The 15,584-nt window shown below is 38.4% G+C and overlaps 1 protein-coding gene across 7 annotated transcripts in view; it reads right to left on the bottom strand.

Annotated features, from left to right (window-relative positions):
- Nucleotides 1–15,584, bottom strand: part of USP34 (ubiquitin specific peptidase 34) — a 115,382-nt gene that overhangs the window by 40,908 nt on the left and 58,890 nt on the right. For 6 of the 7 annotated variants that reach the window (XM_030945007.1, XM_030945012.1, XM_030945010.1 and 3 more), the window contains exons 22-36: nucleotides 15,103–15,257; nucleotides 14,121–14,234; nucleotides 13,348–13,447; nucleotides 13,016–13,175; nucleotides 12,468–12,594; nucleotides 12,226–12,373; nucleotides 10,484–10,584; nucleotides 9,502–9,711; nucleotides 8,727–8,852; nucleotides 7,855–7,977; nucleotides 7,657–7,740; nucleotides 7,254–7,340; nucleotides 5,413–5,613; nucleotides 3,995–4,077; nucleotides 2,447–2,487 (exon numbers count right to left, since the gene is read on the bottom strand). In XM_030945007.1, the coding sequence (XP_030800867.1) occupies nucleotides 2,447–2,487; nucleotides 3,995–4,077; nucleotides 5,413–5,613; nucleotides 7,254–7,340; nucleotides 7,657–7,740; nucleotides 7,855–7,977; nucleotides 8,727–8,852; nucleotides 9,502–9,711; nucleotides 10,484–10,584; nucleotides 12,226–12,373; nucleotides 12,468–12,594; nucleotides 13,016–13,175; nucleotides 13,348–13,447; nucleotides 14,121–14,234; nucleotides 15,103–15,257 (1,860 nt within the window). The remainder of the gene's footprint in view (nucleotides 1–2,446; nucleotides 2,488–3,994; nucleotides 4,078–5,412; nucleotides 5,614–7,253; nucleotides 7,341–7,656; nucleotides 7,741–7,854; nucleotides 7,978–8,726; nucleotides 8,853–9,501; nucleotides 9,712–10,483; nucleotides 10,585–12,225; nucleotides 12,374–12,467; nucleotides 12,595–13,015; nucleotides 13,176–13,347; nucleotides 13,448–14,120; nucleotides 14,235–15,102; nucleotides 15,258–15,584) is intronic. The other variant, XM_030945008.1, reaches the window with a different exon arrangement.

Genomic DNA, 15,584 nt, shown 5'->3' with positions numbered 1-15,584 from the left:
ACTGCAGGAGGGGACAAACCCCACTGTAAGCCATGCCTGTCTACAGTCAAACATACACTTAACAAATCTGTTGGCTCCTTAAACATGACACCCAGCACTTATTTCCTTCCTAGCTGTGCATTACACACCATTTATCAAGGTAACTCCAGCACCCAAAATGTGAGCTTCAGCAGGAGAACAGACTGGCTGCAGCTCCTCAGATACTGGAGAGTGCAGCTCCCAAGAGACCCTTACTCACAGTTCCTTAAGGTTTCCTGTTTCATGGACATCACTCATGATCCCACACTGCTGCCATTGCCATGAGGTGACCAATGCAGGCAGCCACATTCAGAGGTGCCCTTGAAGGCTGAGCACAGTGACAGAACTGCAGCCTTTTACTCTGATTTTGGCTTTGATTTATCACACCTGCCAGTTCTAAAGAGTGTAAGCACAGCAAAGCCTTCCTGGGCAGAAGGGCTGCACAGCCCAAAATGACATTTATTTCAGTAACAGGCAAGGCAAAATCTCTCTTGGCACTTAGGATACAAAAAACCTCAAGAGTTTTACCAACATGCTAATTTAAATACTGACCACTCTACTAATGATGACCATCCAATTAGATTAAAAATTACCAGTGAGGGGCACAGTCCTTTCCTAAATCTCCACTTTTTGAGCTGTGAGCTGGTGCTTTTTATCACATCTTCACATTTATTTCTGTTTGTATTGATTCTTGTGGCCACGTTTGTGCTCCCTCAAACGAAAGTTCCATTGCAATCACCTTGCAGCCCCCAAGTAACTTTGGAAATTCTTAGGGAGTCTTTGTAATGAAATTAGAATGAGAATTTAGCAGTGCTTCAGACTCCATCCAGTGTCACCTTTCCTCTCTAATAAGGCCAGCATGCTTTCCAGGACCACACTTGGAAATACCCCATTTTCTGAAGGAATTATCAACACAGAAACCATTCTTCATCTTTCATTGGAAAGAGGAAAGATGGAAGGAAAGAGACTGCCAGCAGCAAGAGCCCAAGCACAGACCTATCAAATGAATGGCAGCAATTTCTGGGGCCAATAACTACTGGGATTTATTCCCAGTAAACAAGGCCTGAACACCCAATTACAGATGTGTCCAGGGGTGCCCAGAACAGCTTTTTATGGAGTAGGACCCCACCTGTTTTGCCAATGAAGCTTTTCCTTGTGGCAGAATAAAGAAAGCTGCTCTTGGAATAAGGACTAATTTTAACTTTTCAGGTGTAAAAAGAGTTTATTCCTGGTAGCCCCCTCACCTTCTACTTAACTTCCACCTGAATTTGCTATTTTCTTCTTTGCAAAGTGTTACATTTCCATAGGATCCTGCCTGCATACCTCTGCCACTGGTTATTAATGCAGGATAAAGTGCTGTATGGGACTTCTCTGAATTTGCTGTTCTCCTCATTGATGCAACCTGAGCTGAAAATTCTCACATGGAATTTCTGCCAGAAGCCCAATAAGAAATGTTTTGGCAAGAGGGAAGCAGTTGAAAAGCTCACTGAGCAGAAGATGCTTCCAACCACTGCCCCAGTTTCACTCCCAAAATAAAACTGAATTTCCACCCTGCCTGGTCTTAGATACAGTTTGGGGATCAGGGGTGGGAGCAGGAATGGGGGGAAATCCAGATGGACATTAGCCTGGAAAGAGGATTGGGAAAAGCTCAATGAGATTTCAGCCAGAAACAGGAGCAGGAAAAACCCAGACAGGGATTCTCTGGGAAGTGTAATCGGGGAAAACCCAGACTGGATTTCTCCTGGAATTAGGACTGAAGGAAAACCAGGCTGCATTTCACCTGGAATTAGGACTGAAGAAATAATGGACTGGATTTCTCCTGGAATTAGGACTGAAGGAAAACCAGCCTGGATTTCTCCTGCAATTAGGACTGAAGGAAAACTGGACCGGATTTCTCCTGGAATTAGCACAAGAGGAAAACCAGACCAGATTTCACCTGGAATTAGGACTGAAGGAAAACCAGACTGGATTTCACCTGGAATTGGGATTGAAGGAAAACCAGACTGGATTTCATCTGGAATTGGGATTGAAGGAAAACCAGACTGGATTTCATCTGGAATTGGGATTGAAGGAAAACCAGACTGGATTTCATCTGGAATTGGGATTGAAGGAAAACCAGACTGGATTTCTCCTGGGAAGTGGCTCAGGCAAAAATCTGAACCAGATTTCACAGAAAATCTGGATGGGGGAAACATGGATTGGATTTGTCCTGGAAAGTGGATCAGGGAATAACCATGACCAGATTTCACCCTGAACCCAGACTGGGGAAAAAAAGCCCAGACTGGATTTCACCCAGAAACCAGGGATATTTCCTTGGAGTAAAATGATTTTCCATCATTCTAATGGTGGAATAAACCCAAATAATAAATTATCATCAATTTGCCATCCCTGTGTTTAGCTCCTGACACAACAGTTTAGCAGCACTGACCTTCATGCCTTGACCTGTGATCAGACTGAGCCTTCAACACCCTGGTGGGAAGAAGAGAAAATCCTTTGAATTTTATCACAGCACATAACAGATTATCACTCAGAAATACAAGTACACACAAGGCACAACACAGTTACTCTTAAGTAACCTCTTGGAAAATGATTCATCTTAAAAGGACTCATTGCTTGCAGTATTCCAAATTAGCAACAATAACAGAACTATGAAAACCTTCAAGTCACCCCCATAAAGCTTTACTGACTACAAGATTAAAAGCCAAGGAGAAGTACCCACAGCCCCTTCTTTATTTTATCCAAAACAGAGATGTCAGAGCTAATAACTGACCCATACAGAAAAAAATCTAGTTTTCTTCATAATGGAGCCACAGTCTGAATAAACATTTGCAAACTTTAAATGTTTCTATTTATTTACGTCCATTTTTGTTAATTACAATAAAAGGTTATGAAACCAAAAATATAGCATATATACTTAAAAATTTTTCCTGCGACTCAACTAGAAGCCAAAGTTAAGCACACTTGCAGACTGGAAATGTTCTGAATTAACAATCTTTTAAAAGTATGGTAAAACAACTATCCATCACTTGGAATCAATTCTACAACACCAGTGAAGAAAAACCTGACCTCCCCAGCATCAGTCTGCCTGCCACAATGCAGCCTTACACAGAATTGCTTTTCCCAGGACAAAAAGGCAACAGGACCAAAATCTACAATAGGTCAGATTTTGCCTTCAGTATCAGCAGGATGGGAAAAATAAGTCAAAACTGACAGACACCTAAGCAACATGAAAATTAATTTATTTTAATTTCTCCTTTACGCTTTGAAATTGAGAATGCTCTGGAGAAAACAAAGAAGGGATTTTGGTGTCACAGATATATTTTATGAAAAATCCTTTTGCTAGGATTTTTCTCCTCAGAAGCCTCAGAAACAAAATGTAAACAATGATTATCTGCTGCTGTGGAATGCAACAGGTGGATCTGTGATTGGTCTCATGTGGTTGTTTCTAATTAATGGCCAAGCACAGTCAGCTGGCTCAGACTCTCTGAGAGTCATTTTATTTTCATTCCTTTCTATTCCTTTCAAGCTTTCTGATGAAATCCTTTCTTCTATTCTTTAGTATAGTTTTAGTATATCATTTTCTCTTAATATAATCTGTATCATAAAATAATAAATCAGCCTTCTGAACATGGAGTCAGGATTCTCATCTCTTCCCTGGTCCTGGGACCCCTGAGAACACCACCACATTTGGTGACCCCGAGCAAGGAACATTCCCACATTTTGGCATGAGAATTTATGTCATTTATAATTTATACACCCATGCCTGACACCCTGAGCACAGAGTTCTCACCCCTCTCCTCTCTGCCAGTGCAGGAGGTGACTAAGAAAAGCAAATCTCCAGCCTCTGGAGCTCAGTGTGTGATGTGGCTGGCAGTGGGAGCAGAGCTGGAAGAGCCCCGGGGTGGGTCCTGCAGGAAAGCAGCGATGGAAATGCGCACACTCATCAGCTTTATCACAAAAATAAGAAGATTTGTACCTAGGTGCCAAGTTGTCATATGTATAAGCAACTGACATAAGTCGCTGAATCAAACTGGTTCCCTGGACAAGTACAAGAAACACCTTTAAAAATTGAAGTCAAAAGAAAAAAAAAAAAAAACAAGTTAATATAACAACAAGCTTTTTGATCTGTTTTTTAATTATACACACTGTGTGAATCTAAATAAACCCACCTGTGCAGAGAAGGAAGGGCCAAAGGCAAATCACAGCATCTTCACAGTTAACAATTTACTGGCTTTATTAAAGCAGAGCTAAAATCCCATGTTTCACTGACTAGGTCTAGATGCTAAAATTTCATTCTCTAAAGAAGACGATTCAACTGAATAGGAAAATCAATCATTTATTCAATCCTTTTAGTAAAAACATGGTATTTTTTTAAAGCATAAACTACTGACAGCCTCTTAAAAACCTTAGGTTTGAGGAGACAGGGCTGAGGATGAGGTTGGATGATTAAATTTTGTCTATCTCTGTGATCAACACATTTTATTGACTAACCCCTCTCTAAAAATATTCATCTTTAGCAAATCTGACAGACTACACAGAATTTTAAAATCCAAGTCTGAAGAAAATCTTAAAATATTTAAATATCAAATCCACTGCAATTAAAAATACTAATCAATTGACAACTAAAAATTTAAAACCAGTTAGAGAAAGCAACAGCAGCATTTACATATTCAAAAATTTAATACATGTGCTAAGTTCCCTGTATGACAGTAGCCCTGGTGATTTAGGGATTTGTTTTGTCAAAAAAGGCTGATATTTATAGAATAGTTAAGGTCTTTCCAGGTATAACAAAGGGGAAGTTTGGCTCCAGCTCAGAGTTCAGACCTGCAGTTTTTGGCAGTCACAGCTGGTCCTGTGCCCAAGAAAGTCGATTTACACTGAATGTTCCCCTGATGCCAAAATATCCCCTGTGCTCAGCCTGCCTTAGGAAATCAGCATGCAGGAATCTGGCAGGAAGGTTCACAGCTGCAGGTAAGTTCACACTCACTCAGGTATCTTTAATAAAGTTATTTCTGTGTTTACTAAAGGAATCCAACATGGATTTAGCAAGGACAGGGGCAGCTCATGTTATAAATACAGGTTTAATAATAATAATATGGTACTGTAAAAAAGGACTGATCAATTCAGGAAACAAAATCTAAGAAACAGGGACAAAACACTGGAATTCTGAATTCCCAATTAATGTGTTCATCAATCACCAAGAACCACCTTTTGGTTGCCAGGTTTACAGCTATTCAAATACTTTTCTAGAGAACAAGCAAGAGATCAATTATATCACTGAGATCAATTACTACTACTAACTTTTCCACTCCATGATTTTATTAGTAAAATAAGGACTTCACATTTACTCTTTTAGCAATGGAGATGCTCCCAGAACCTCTGTGTGTCTCCTACCTCTGTCAGCCTGGGGATATGAAGGCCCTTGACGTGGTCACTCGTGGTTTTCCTGGACTTGCCCGGCCACGTCCTTTTCCTGTGGCTCTCTGCCACCCCAGACCAGGCAAAGACATCGTGGTAAGCCAGATCCAGATCTGAGGGGTCCACTGCAAACTGGCAGATCAGCTTCAGCAAGCAAGCAAGACAGTCCAGCTGCCACTGGGAAGGGGAAGGAAAACAAATCTGTCACTGTCATATTTTCTGGAAAAATCCCCTTGCCCATGATTCTTCTCCTGGGAAGCTGAGAAGCCACAGAGAAAAAGGAAAACAATATTGTCTCATTTGCTTCTCCTGTGTTTTGATGCTTTGGAATGTGGCTGGAGATTGTTTATGCAACAGGTGGTTGTTTCATTGGGCTCATGTGAATTATCTTGATTTAATGACTGTGGTGGTGTTCACAGGGGTCCCAGGACGAGGAAAGAGATGAGAATCTTGACCCCATGTTTCAGAAGGCTGATTTATTATTTGATGATATATATTACACTGAAAGAAAATTATATACTAAAATTATACTAAAAGAATAGAAGAAAGGATTTCATCAGAAGGTTTGAAAGGAATAGAAAGGAATGATAACAAAAGCTGGTGACTCAGAGAGTCTGAGCCAGCTGACTGTGATTGGCCATTAATTAGAAACAGCCAACACAGACCAATCAAAGATGCACCTGTTGCATTCCACAGCAGCAGATAATTAATGTTTTTCTTTTCCTCTGAGGCTTCTCACCTTCTCAGGAGAAAAATCCTAGCAAAGGGATTTTTCATAAAAGATGTCTGTGACAAATGACCAACCACAGTCAGGCTGTGTTGGGACTCTGGAAGGAGTCACGAGTTTTCATTATTATCTTTTAGCCTTCTGTCTGTACCCTTTTTGTATTCTTTAGTATAGTTTAGTATAGCATTCTTTAATATAATAGAATAAAATAATAAATTAGCCTTCTAAAAACATGGAGTCAGCTTCATCATTCCTCACTTCATCGGGGAACCCCACAAATACAAGCGAAATCTTCAATTTTGAGGGATTTATTTTACATATAATTCAATGCCTTCTATGGAATTTGCAACTGAAAACCTCAGCAAGGTATAAAGGATAAAAAACTAGAAGTAACTTGAATGTAGCTCAAACTAATGATAGAATAATAATGAAAAAGATGATTATTAGTCATTCTTATAGAACATGTTCATTATTGACAAGTGTCTTTATTAGCACCACAGCCACTATGCTAATTGTCTCACTGACAGCAAGGGAAAATGGTATTTCTTGGCCTCTTAGACAAGGGAAAGATAATTAACAGATTACTGCTTTTAATACAGACAGTAATGAATAATTCTCCAAATAACAACCTTCCCTAAAATAAGCAGAAAAAATAGCAAAAATAAATAAATATTTCATTCTTGGTTGGCTACTTTTGGTTTCTTTAAAGAAGCATGATCTGTTATAGTAACAACAATGTAGTTGCAATCATTCCTAAGGAAGGAACCCAGATCTTTTCCCCTCTAAGGTTCCATGAGCTACAATTTTAAGTTCTACAATTTTAAGAATAGACAACCCTCCCCAAAATCCACAGAAAAACAGGGAGGGTGGTTTTAAAACATAAAAAAGCAGACGTATATTTTCTTTTTTTAAATAAAGTCTTTCAGGAATATAAAGTATTCAAAAAAAAGATGCTACTACCTAGACTCTGGTGGTTTCAATCAGAGAATGGATTTATTTCACAACAGAAAAGTAACTGTAACAAAGACTCAAAGTATTAGAAGTCCTTACAAATACCAGCAATGGAGACAAAGGCAGAGTGAACACCTACCACAGTCCATGATTCCTGTTCCTTAGGCTCTAGGATCCCAGAATTGAAAATTTCCAGTAACTGCTGGAGCCCTCCAGCAGCAACAAACTGTAAGCGTATGATGGAATCAATGTGAGAAAAAGCAAATACAGAAATACCACTAAGATCAGTTAGATACAAACCTAAGCTTTATAAAATAATAAATAAATTACAAATTATTCAGCTGAATATTTTATGAAAACAAAATAATTGTACATGGCTACCACAAATTTACAAGCCTGATAACACAGAAAAACTTGCAAATGTTATCCCTAAATTTAAGATAAAAGATTTTAGGATACATAATATTTTAAATGGGTTTTTATTTTATATTTCTCTTGAAAAATTGTCTTGGGTATCATGAGATACTGTAGGAAAAACAAACCTTGCAGCTCCACGTGTTTTTACTGTTTTCTATTTGATCTTCACTTGAATCATCTGAGTCTGGGTAAAGATCACTGTAACTTCCCTAAAGATAAACAAAATTAACTGTAAAAACAGCTCAAGAATGGCAATATTATAAAATAAATCATCAATCTGTGCTCTGGTTCAGAGAAACAGAGATTCTGTGCAAGGAAATTACCGTAGATTCCCGTCTTATCCTCCTGTTGGGCTTCCCCAAAGCTTCAATGATCTCCAGGGCATACAAAAGTTTATGGGCACTTTTTATTCGCAGAAGGTCCTTCCAGCTAAAGCCATCATTACCCTTAAAAGATGAAAAAAAAGAGAGAAAATAATTAATACAATTATATGTAATGCTCATCTATCTAAAAATTCAAGGAGAGGATTTTTCAAGTAGCACGGACAAATTATTTGGGGTTTAATTTCCTCCATTATCTGAAATTAGACAATATCAAGCAGATTTCTATACATGATTAGCAATCTGAATAATGAAAAGGCAACATTATTACATGCTAAAATACACACAATTTTACACTAGAGGAGAGCAAATGTCACACTGCAACTGCCACCAAAATTCCGATGCATGTGTGCATAAAAAGCTGCAATATCTACAATCTGTTAGGATATAATTTCAACCACTTTTAAAGAGGTTGAATAATATTTTGATCTGTAGGACAAGAAATCTACTGTGCTCCAAGCAACCCATGAGCTGAGGGAATAGAGTACAGAAGTATCACTACCACAACAGCCACAGTGTTAAAGCCAGGCTGCAGCTGAAGGAACTGCTCTTTCCATCCAAGCAAAAAGATTGTGATCATTAGTACTGACTAATCTTTTAATTTATCAAATAAACTTTGAAAATAAATCATAAAAACAAACTTTGGGAGCTAAGCTGACATCTCTGTTTAGTTTTAGATTTATTAGGTTTACTCTTGTCTCAGCACACTTATCAGATTTACTATGTAACATTCCTATTTGGGGAAATTTCAACTAAAACGCTGGATGCTAAAAAAATTGAGTATAATAAAGATAAACACATAAAACTTTGTTCACCTGCTCATCAGAAATATTCTGGAATGCCTGCAGCATATTAGGGCACGTTGGTAGGAGCATTAACAGTTCCCAGACACGTCTGGATAAGTTCTCTGCATGGAGATGGAGCTCTTCACACCTTGCACTCTGACAAACCAAACCATAACCGTTCTTACTGTGACCTTCTTTGAGAAAATGACATTTCAAAGCCCAAAAATGTATTTCTTTGTAATTAAGTAGCTGTTTCCTATATAATAACTAAATCCATAATTAGGATATGATAATTGAGGTCTCAACTTGCAAGAAACTAAGTTACATGATCTTTAAATCATATCACGTGTTTTGAAATATTTAAATGCAGATAAAACTTATAAATAAATTACAGGTTCAAATGTACTACAGATGATTTAATTTCCCTCAAGCTAATGATGGCATACAAGATGAAGCTTGGGTTTTTGCAATAAAACTTTACAAACCTTTCTTCAAGCCAATTCCCATTACGAGTCACCACGTCAACTTAAATAATCAATATCATTTCTTAAGAATTGCTTTTATAGCTTCTACAGTATTTAGAACATTCAAATGTTCTATTTTTGCTAAGAAAGTATTAGCAATACCTTAGCAATATTATTGCTAAGGAAAAAGGAGAATTATGAAGATTTTACCACGTGAATGAGCAGGCAACAAACATCTCTAGCAACTGAACAGAGCAGAGAAAAAATGGCTACACAGGAAAACCAGATCCAATGAAATAAGACTTAAATGCAATTGTTCTAATAGAATTACTCTGAATTACCTCACTATCTTCCATAGCCACTTCTCCAGAAGGAGGCTTAAAAGAGGCCAGCATCTCTAACAAATCAAAGAGGGTGGTGAGATGAGGTTCTTGCAGGAGTAAGAGCATTGGAATGTTGTCCTTCTGAGGAGGAGGTAGGCAGGAGGCTGGGAGCTGGACACCTTCACCTTTGCGTTCCCTCCTGGGGGCACCGAGGGACACAAACACCATCTGCAACACACACAAGGAGCAGACAGAGCTTTATGACAAGCATGGAATGCTTTCACAAGGGTCAGAATTCAAAAATTAAAGACAAATTTTTGTTTTGTTGGCTTTGCAGCATTTTCAGGAAGGGCCACAAATGAAGTTTGGGTTTGCTTTCACTTAAGGCATTCATGGTGTAGCTGCACTTGATGCCTCAGGTTTAGCTTTTAGGTTTTTTGGATTCTGTGCTGCTTTAGTGTGTGGGTCTGAGCTTCATATTATGGGATGGTGAGCTCTCTTCTCAGAGTAGGGAGACAAAACAATTCCTTCTCTAGCTGGGGACCAAGGACAAATGATCCAAATCTCAGGCCCAGGAGCATAACGGCAGAATGAAGAGAAACAACAAGAAGAATGAGACTTGATGGGCTGAGCTGTAATTGGACAATTAACTCTAATATGCAAATGGAGCAGAACTTATAAAAGTGACTGATCGTCCATGTTGTGACCATTTTGGTTCATCTTGGGTGCAGCCCTGGCTGGGCTCTTGTGCTGCCCAAGGTGGATCCATGGAGGAGACCCTTTTCATAAATCCCTACTTTATTCTTCAGGTCTGTCCAGCCTCTGTTCTGGGGCAGCCCTCACAAAGGATCAATCACACTCCTGATTCTGGGGAGACTCCAGTCCTGAGCTGGCATCCCCCAGGATTGCTCCCAGCCAGCCCCAGGTGCAGAACCAGCTGCAGAAGACAAGAGCCAAGCCTTGGCCACTGCTCCAGGGCCTGCTCCCATGCTGGCAGTACCTGCATGTCCTTAAAGCCCAGCTCGTGGAGAGTCTTCTCATCATAGTCAGTTGTCAGCTCGTGCCCAGATGAAATCATTCTCACAGGTCCCATGAGGCCACCTAGGATAAAAACCTATTTCAGCAAAATCCTGGATTCATACTTTCAGTTTCACACTTTTGATAGTACATCCCTCAGCAGAGGCAAGAACTTGCTGCCATTTCCTTAAGAAAAGTGATTGTTACATTAAACTACTTTAAACTTGCATAAATAAACTAAATCTACTTGCATAAATCTACTTCACTTGCATTTGTATTCACAAATAACCTTTTCAACACCAGGTCACCCAACTTTGTAGTGAAAAGTGTTTATAATACAAATTCAAACATGCCTTCCATATTTTGTAGTAAATGACACCGTGCCACAAAAGGATAACGGAAAATTATTGTGATCATCAAGAAAATGCCCTTGTACCCCACACTTGTGGTCAAGTCAAAGAAACATTGATTAATCTTACTTAAGTGTAAGTTGGAACCAAAGAAGTCACACGCACTTCAGAAGGCAAAAACAGAACACCCTGCAAAGAACTCAACACTGAACAAGAAACCTGAACAATTAAAAAAATAAGAATTAAATTCCATTTGGTGCAGAAAACCAAGCCTCTCTTCTAACAAGCACACTTTGTCCAACATGACCACGTGTTTCTAAAATGCCAGTTACAACAAAAATAAATATTTTCTGCTATGTGGTGGAAAACAAGACAGTTTCTTTACTAAAACTGCTTCTGACAAGTGGCTGGAAAAAGATTCTACAAAGGAAGCAATTAATCTGTCCAAATTTCAGTCTGGTTTACTTACACTGTGTCTCATTAAAACATGGTTTTTCTAAGTTGTTAAACTGTGAAGAGCAAGTTTAAATCATGTTTAAACATATACTAATGGTGGTGTTGAAAAGAGCTGTTCACGGACAAAATTTATTCAGATAATTGTTCATTACATGCTAACTGATGCTTATAATGAGAGAGAAAAACCAAGAAAACATAAAGAAAATTCAGAAAACACTTTGAACAGCAATAAGCGATAAGAATGCTGTAATATGTAATATCAGGAATATAATACAAGGATAAAGCAGGAATTTTCATTCACTCACAAACACAAAGAGGGAACAACAAGAGGATCCATATTCACTGTACAAAGCAAGGTGATATTCCAAATTAGCAGCCTCAAAGCAGGATGAAGAATCATTTCTGCTACTGGATGACCATAAATTAAAAAGCAATTGCAGGAGTAAGGAAAATCTTCCACCTGACTGGAATACATGTATACAGAGCATAAATTATGAATTTGAATTGTGGCTTCAAACTCTGACGCAATGGCAGAGCCAGAAGTGTATGAATCAGTTGAAATACAGAATAAGATACTCAGAAATGCAGAATTTTATCAAGTCTTGTGTAACAGAATCTCCAGTTTACAGAAAAGAACATCATTCAAACAACAAGAAGGAAAAATAATGTGGGGGAAAATCTTTTAGAACATGGAATTTGGACAGATTCAAGGACTTTAAGGATTTACATTTTCTTTGCTATTTCAAATAAATGTGCTTAAAAACAACCCTATTAATTAGAAGAGAGGGTGATACTAATTTGAACTACAAGTAAAGAAAATAAATCATAATGCTTGCTTTGAGGTATCTGGGGAAAAAAAAAAACCAAACCACAATCATTTCTGTTGTAAAGGCAAAACCTCCAGGCAGGAAGAGCTCACCAGGGAAATCCCCCTTGCGACTGCTTTGGCCAAACTCCTGCAGCTGTGCTTGCTGGTTGATCTGCTCCTTCTGCAGATTTTCATACCAGTGGGTGACTTCTGCTCGCAGATCAGCCACCTGATCACTAGGGTACATTTCTATGGTCATCTGAAAGGAAAGAGGGGTTTTAGTTTCCCAAGAGAGCTGTGGGATTAGGAGCACTGAGCAGGGAGGGTGTGCCTGCAAAGGGATTTCCACCCACCTTGTCAGGAAGGCCAGCTGGCTGACAGACAATCCTTAGAGGTAGAGACTGTTTGTCACTCAGGGCTTTCAAGTGACTGCTGATGCCAGTGCCTTCAATCTGCCACTGTCTCAGGTGATATGCAAACCTTAGGAAGCAGGGAAAAACATGGAAAAAGTGTTTTTGTCAAAGCCTGTTTAACACAAATGTTTGCTGAACAATGAAAGAAAGACAAAACCTGCAAATGCTTTTTTGATTTTTTTTTCAGTAAGAGGAAGTTATTGACAGCCTCACTGTGTTCCAAATAAAATTAAAATAACTTTTAAGAAGTTTCTTTGGTGAGGGATGGAGAAACACAAACACATCCACACATTTTTATACAAGGACAAGGGCCAGCTCTGGTAACTGTTTAAACTTTATTTATCACCTTTCACAATTATTCCCTACTGTCTTTCCTTTACACAAAGAAACCATTCCTTAAATTAATAATCACTCTTAACACACTCATCATTATGGTAAGAGGAATACAAATAAATTCTGCATCCAAATAGATCAATAGAGTTTTTTACCTTCTCCTAAAAGCCTCCAGGTGTGTTTTCAGCATTAAGAGCCCTCTTTCAATAATGGTCAGGCTTGAATGAGAGTCTTGCTCCAGGTTACTCGAAGCTATCATCAGACTCTCCATACACTTGCTAATAAATTCCTGCTCTTTTTCCAGACCAGTTTTACCTGCAATACCAGTTCAAGTCAATTTACAGGCACAGCTTTAGAACAATGCATTTTAATACTAAGAATAATAAAAGGATAAAGAATAAAATATAAAAGAATAATAAAAGGATAGTGCTGGATATTCTTTAAAGCATTTCAAACAGCAAAAAGAGATGAAAATGGAAGCTGATACCGTTGATGTAGTAGGAGTTGATGTACTGGATGGCTGCTCGACTGACATCTCCAGACTGGGCCCTTAGAGCAATGCCCCAGAACTGGTCCATGCCACACAGCTGTTGGACAAAAGGAAAACAAGCACAGAAACAAAACATTGCCTCATTATTTTACTGGGAGTGAGGATTTTCTGATCTGAGACGTTCTTTTTACCTCTTGACTCAATCACTAACAATATCTCATTTTCTCCACTGTCTGCACTGTCATCACTGCACACACCAATTACTACAGAACTCCCAATTTCTCAGAAACAGTTTCAAAGTCACACATGAGGGGAACTGGCTGAAATTCAAAACAGTGAAATTTCATTTCTGACAAACAGGAGTACTTCCAAATGAAGCTATAAAACCACAACTACAATCAATATTCATTGCAAGAAAAAAAATGCCTCAAATCAATTCGGAAAATATATTCTAAATATAATTTTATTTATGAGGTAATTGCTCTGGATTAAACACTTCTAAAGTATACAATTTTACAACACATTTCTAGTCAGAGTTAAGTATGATTAACAGAATGTCATTTGACTCTTCTTCATTAGATAAGCAAATGTTACAAATCTGGTTTTTAAACTCAACAGTGGCTATAGCTCAGTTATGATAAAATATGATAAACTGCACAAAGAGATGCAGGCAACAGGTATCAGATTTTGGTGGCTTCCTATCTTTGCCTTGAGAGACAAAATGCCCAGGTGGCAGAGAGAAGGAAAGCAAGGGACAGAGGCAGGCTCACCTCGGAGTTGGAGCCACCATCGTAGGCACTCGTGGCCAGGCGAGCCAAGTTACACAAATGCTGGAAGAGGTTCAGGCCAGTCATGCTGATGGTTTCAGGTTTTAGCTGGGGCATCTAAACAAATGCAAAAAAATGTCACTGCTGGAACAGAGAGCAATTGCAGGGTATTTATTTCACTAGCACTCTTATTACTGATCACTGCTATTATTAATCCCACTCAAATGTAGAAGATCAAATAGATTTGTTCTTGGAAAAGATCATACTCTGAGTTTTAGATAGAATAAAGAAATCAACTATAATTGGCTTGAACAGTTCACTTCACCACTGATTTGAACTGTGACAATGCAGAGGAAAAAAAGTTATTTCATTTTAACATCAGCTGCTTAACTTATCAACAGCAGGAGAACTTGTTAGCATATGTGACATCCATCCAAAAAAACTTACACTTGTGCAAAACTAGACAAAAACCTGTGCAATCTTGGGAAAGAACTAGACTACATTAATTATTGCACAATCTATCCATTTTGTAATGTCATCTGTCAAAATAGATGGATGGAATAGAACCCCCTGGAGAAAGCTCTGCATGTTTGTCTTTTCAGTGGCTGTATTGCTGATATTTATAGGCCCCTCTAAAAAAGAAAAGTCCATTTTTCAGTCAGGTGGAGCTGTACAGCATGAAGTAAACTATAGTTTGGTGAAGTTTTTTCTCCAAATTAAAATAAAGTGCTAAACAGCTGCAGACAGAACACGTGGGCTATTTGTAAAGAAGCACTCAAGTAAAATGTAGTGTGAAGAAATTCCCACAAATCCATTTCCTTCCTCTCTCCAAGCACAGAAAAACCTTGGCATGACAAGCAGGGCCCTCCTGGACTATTGAAAATTTCCACAGAAACAATTTTAAATGCAATAAACAGTGCTGATATGGAATGAAACATTCTATTCATTACTGGAACGATGAGGCTGCAATTAACTCTGCACATACCTTTTCCAAAAAAAGATGCTTGTAAGTCTCCATTCCCATGGCGTGCTGGTCTTTGCTCCGTACTTGATTCAAGAACCAGTGTAGTGCATCATCATAACATTCAGAATCTTCCACTAAGCAGTGCCACAGGATGTCCACTTGCTCTAAACTCAACCCTACAATTGGGCAAGTATTTTTAACTACTCCTTTGTAACACCAAATATTCCATAAAACCCAAGAAGACACAGAAAAATCAGAATATTTCTGTCAGGTCGTGACACATAAATGACAATTTGACTATCTATAGTGAGACCACTCAAATATTAATTGTAAAAAGTGTAATTTCTTTCTTCATAATGAAAATTAATTTCTGACAGTATTAAAATATGAAGAATTATTTCTTTTTGGAATATAGTACTCCAGTAAAAGATCTCATTATGGACACAAACCATTATGTACCATAAGTACATAAAGTATTATATTCCTTTAGTAATTACTACAAC

This window comes from Camarhynchus parvulus, chromosome 3 (assembly GCF_901933205.1).
Source record: "Camarhynchus parvulus chromosome 3, STF_HiC, whole genome shotgun sequence".
Classification (NCBI taxonomy): Eukaryota; Metazoa; Chordata; class Aves; order Passeriformes; family Thraupidae; genus Camarhynchus; species Camarhynchus parvulus.
The sequence above is the reverse complement of the archived record's forward strand: the minus strand, read 5'-3'. Positions and strand labels throughout refer to the sequence as shown.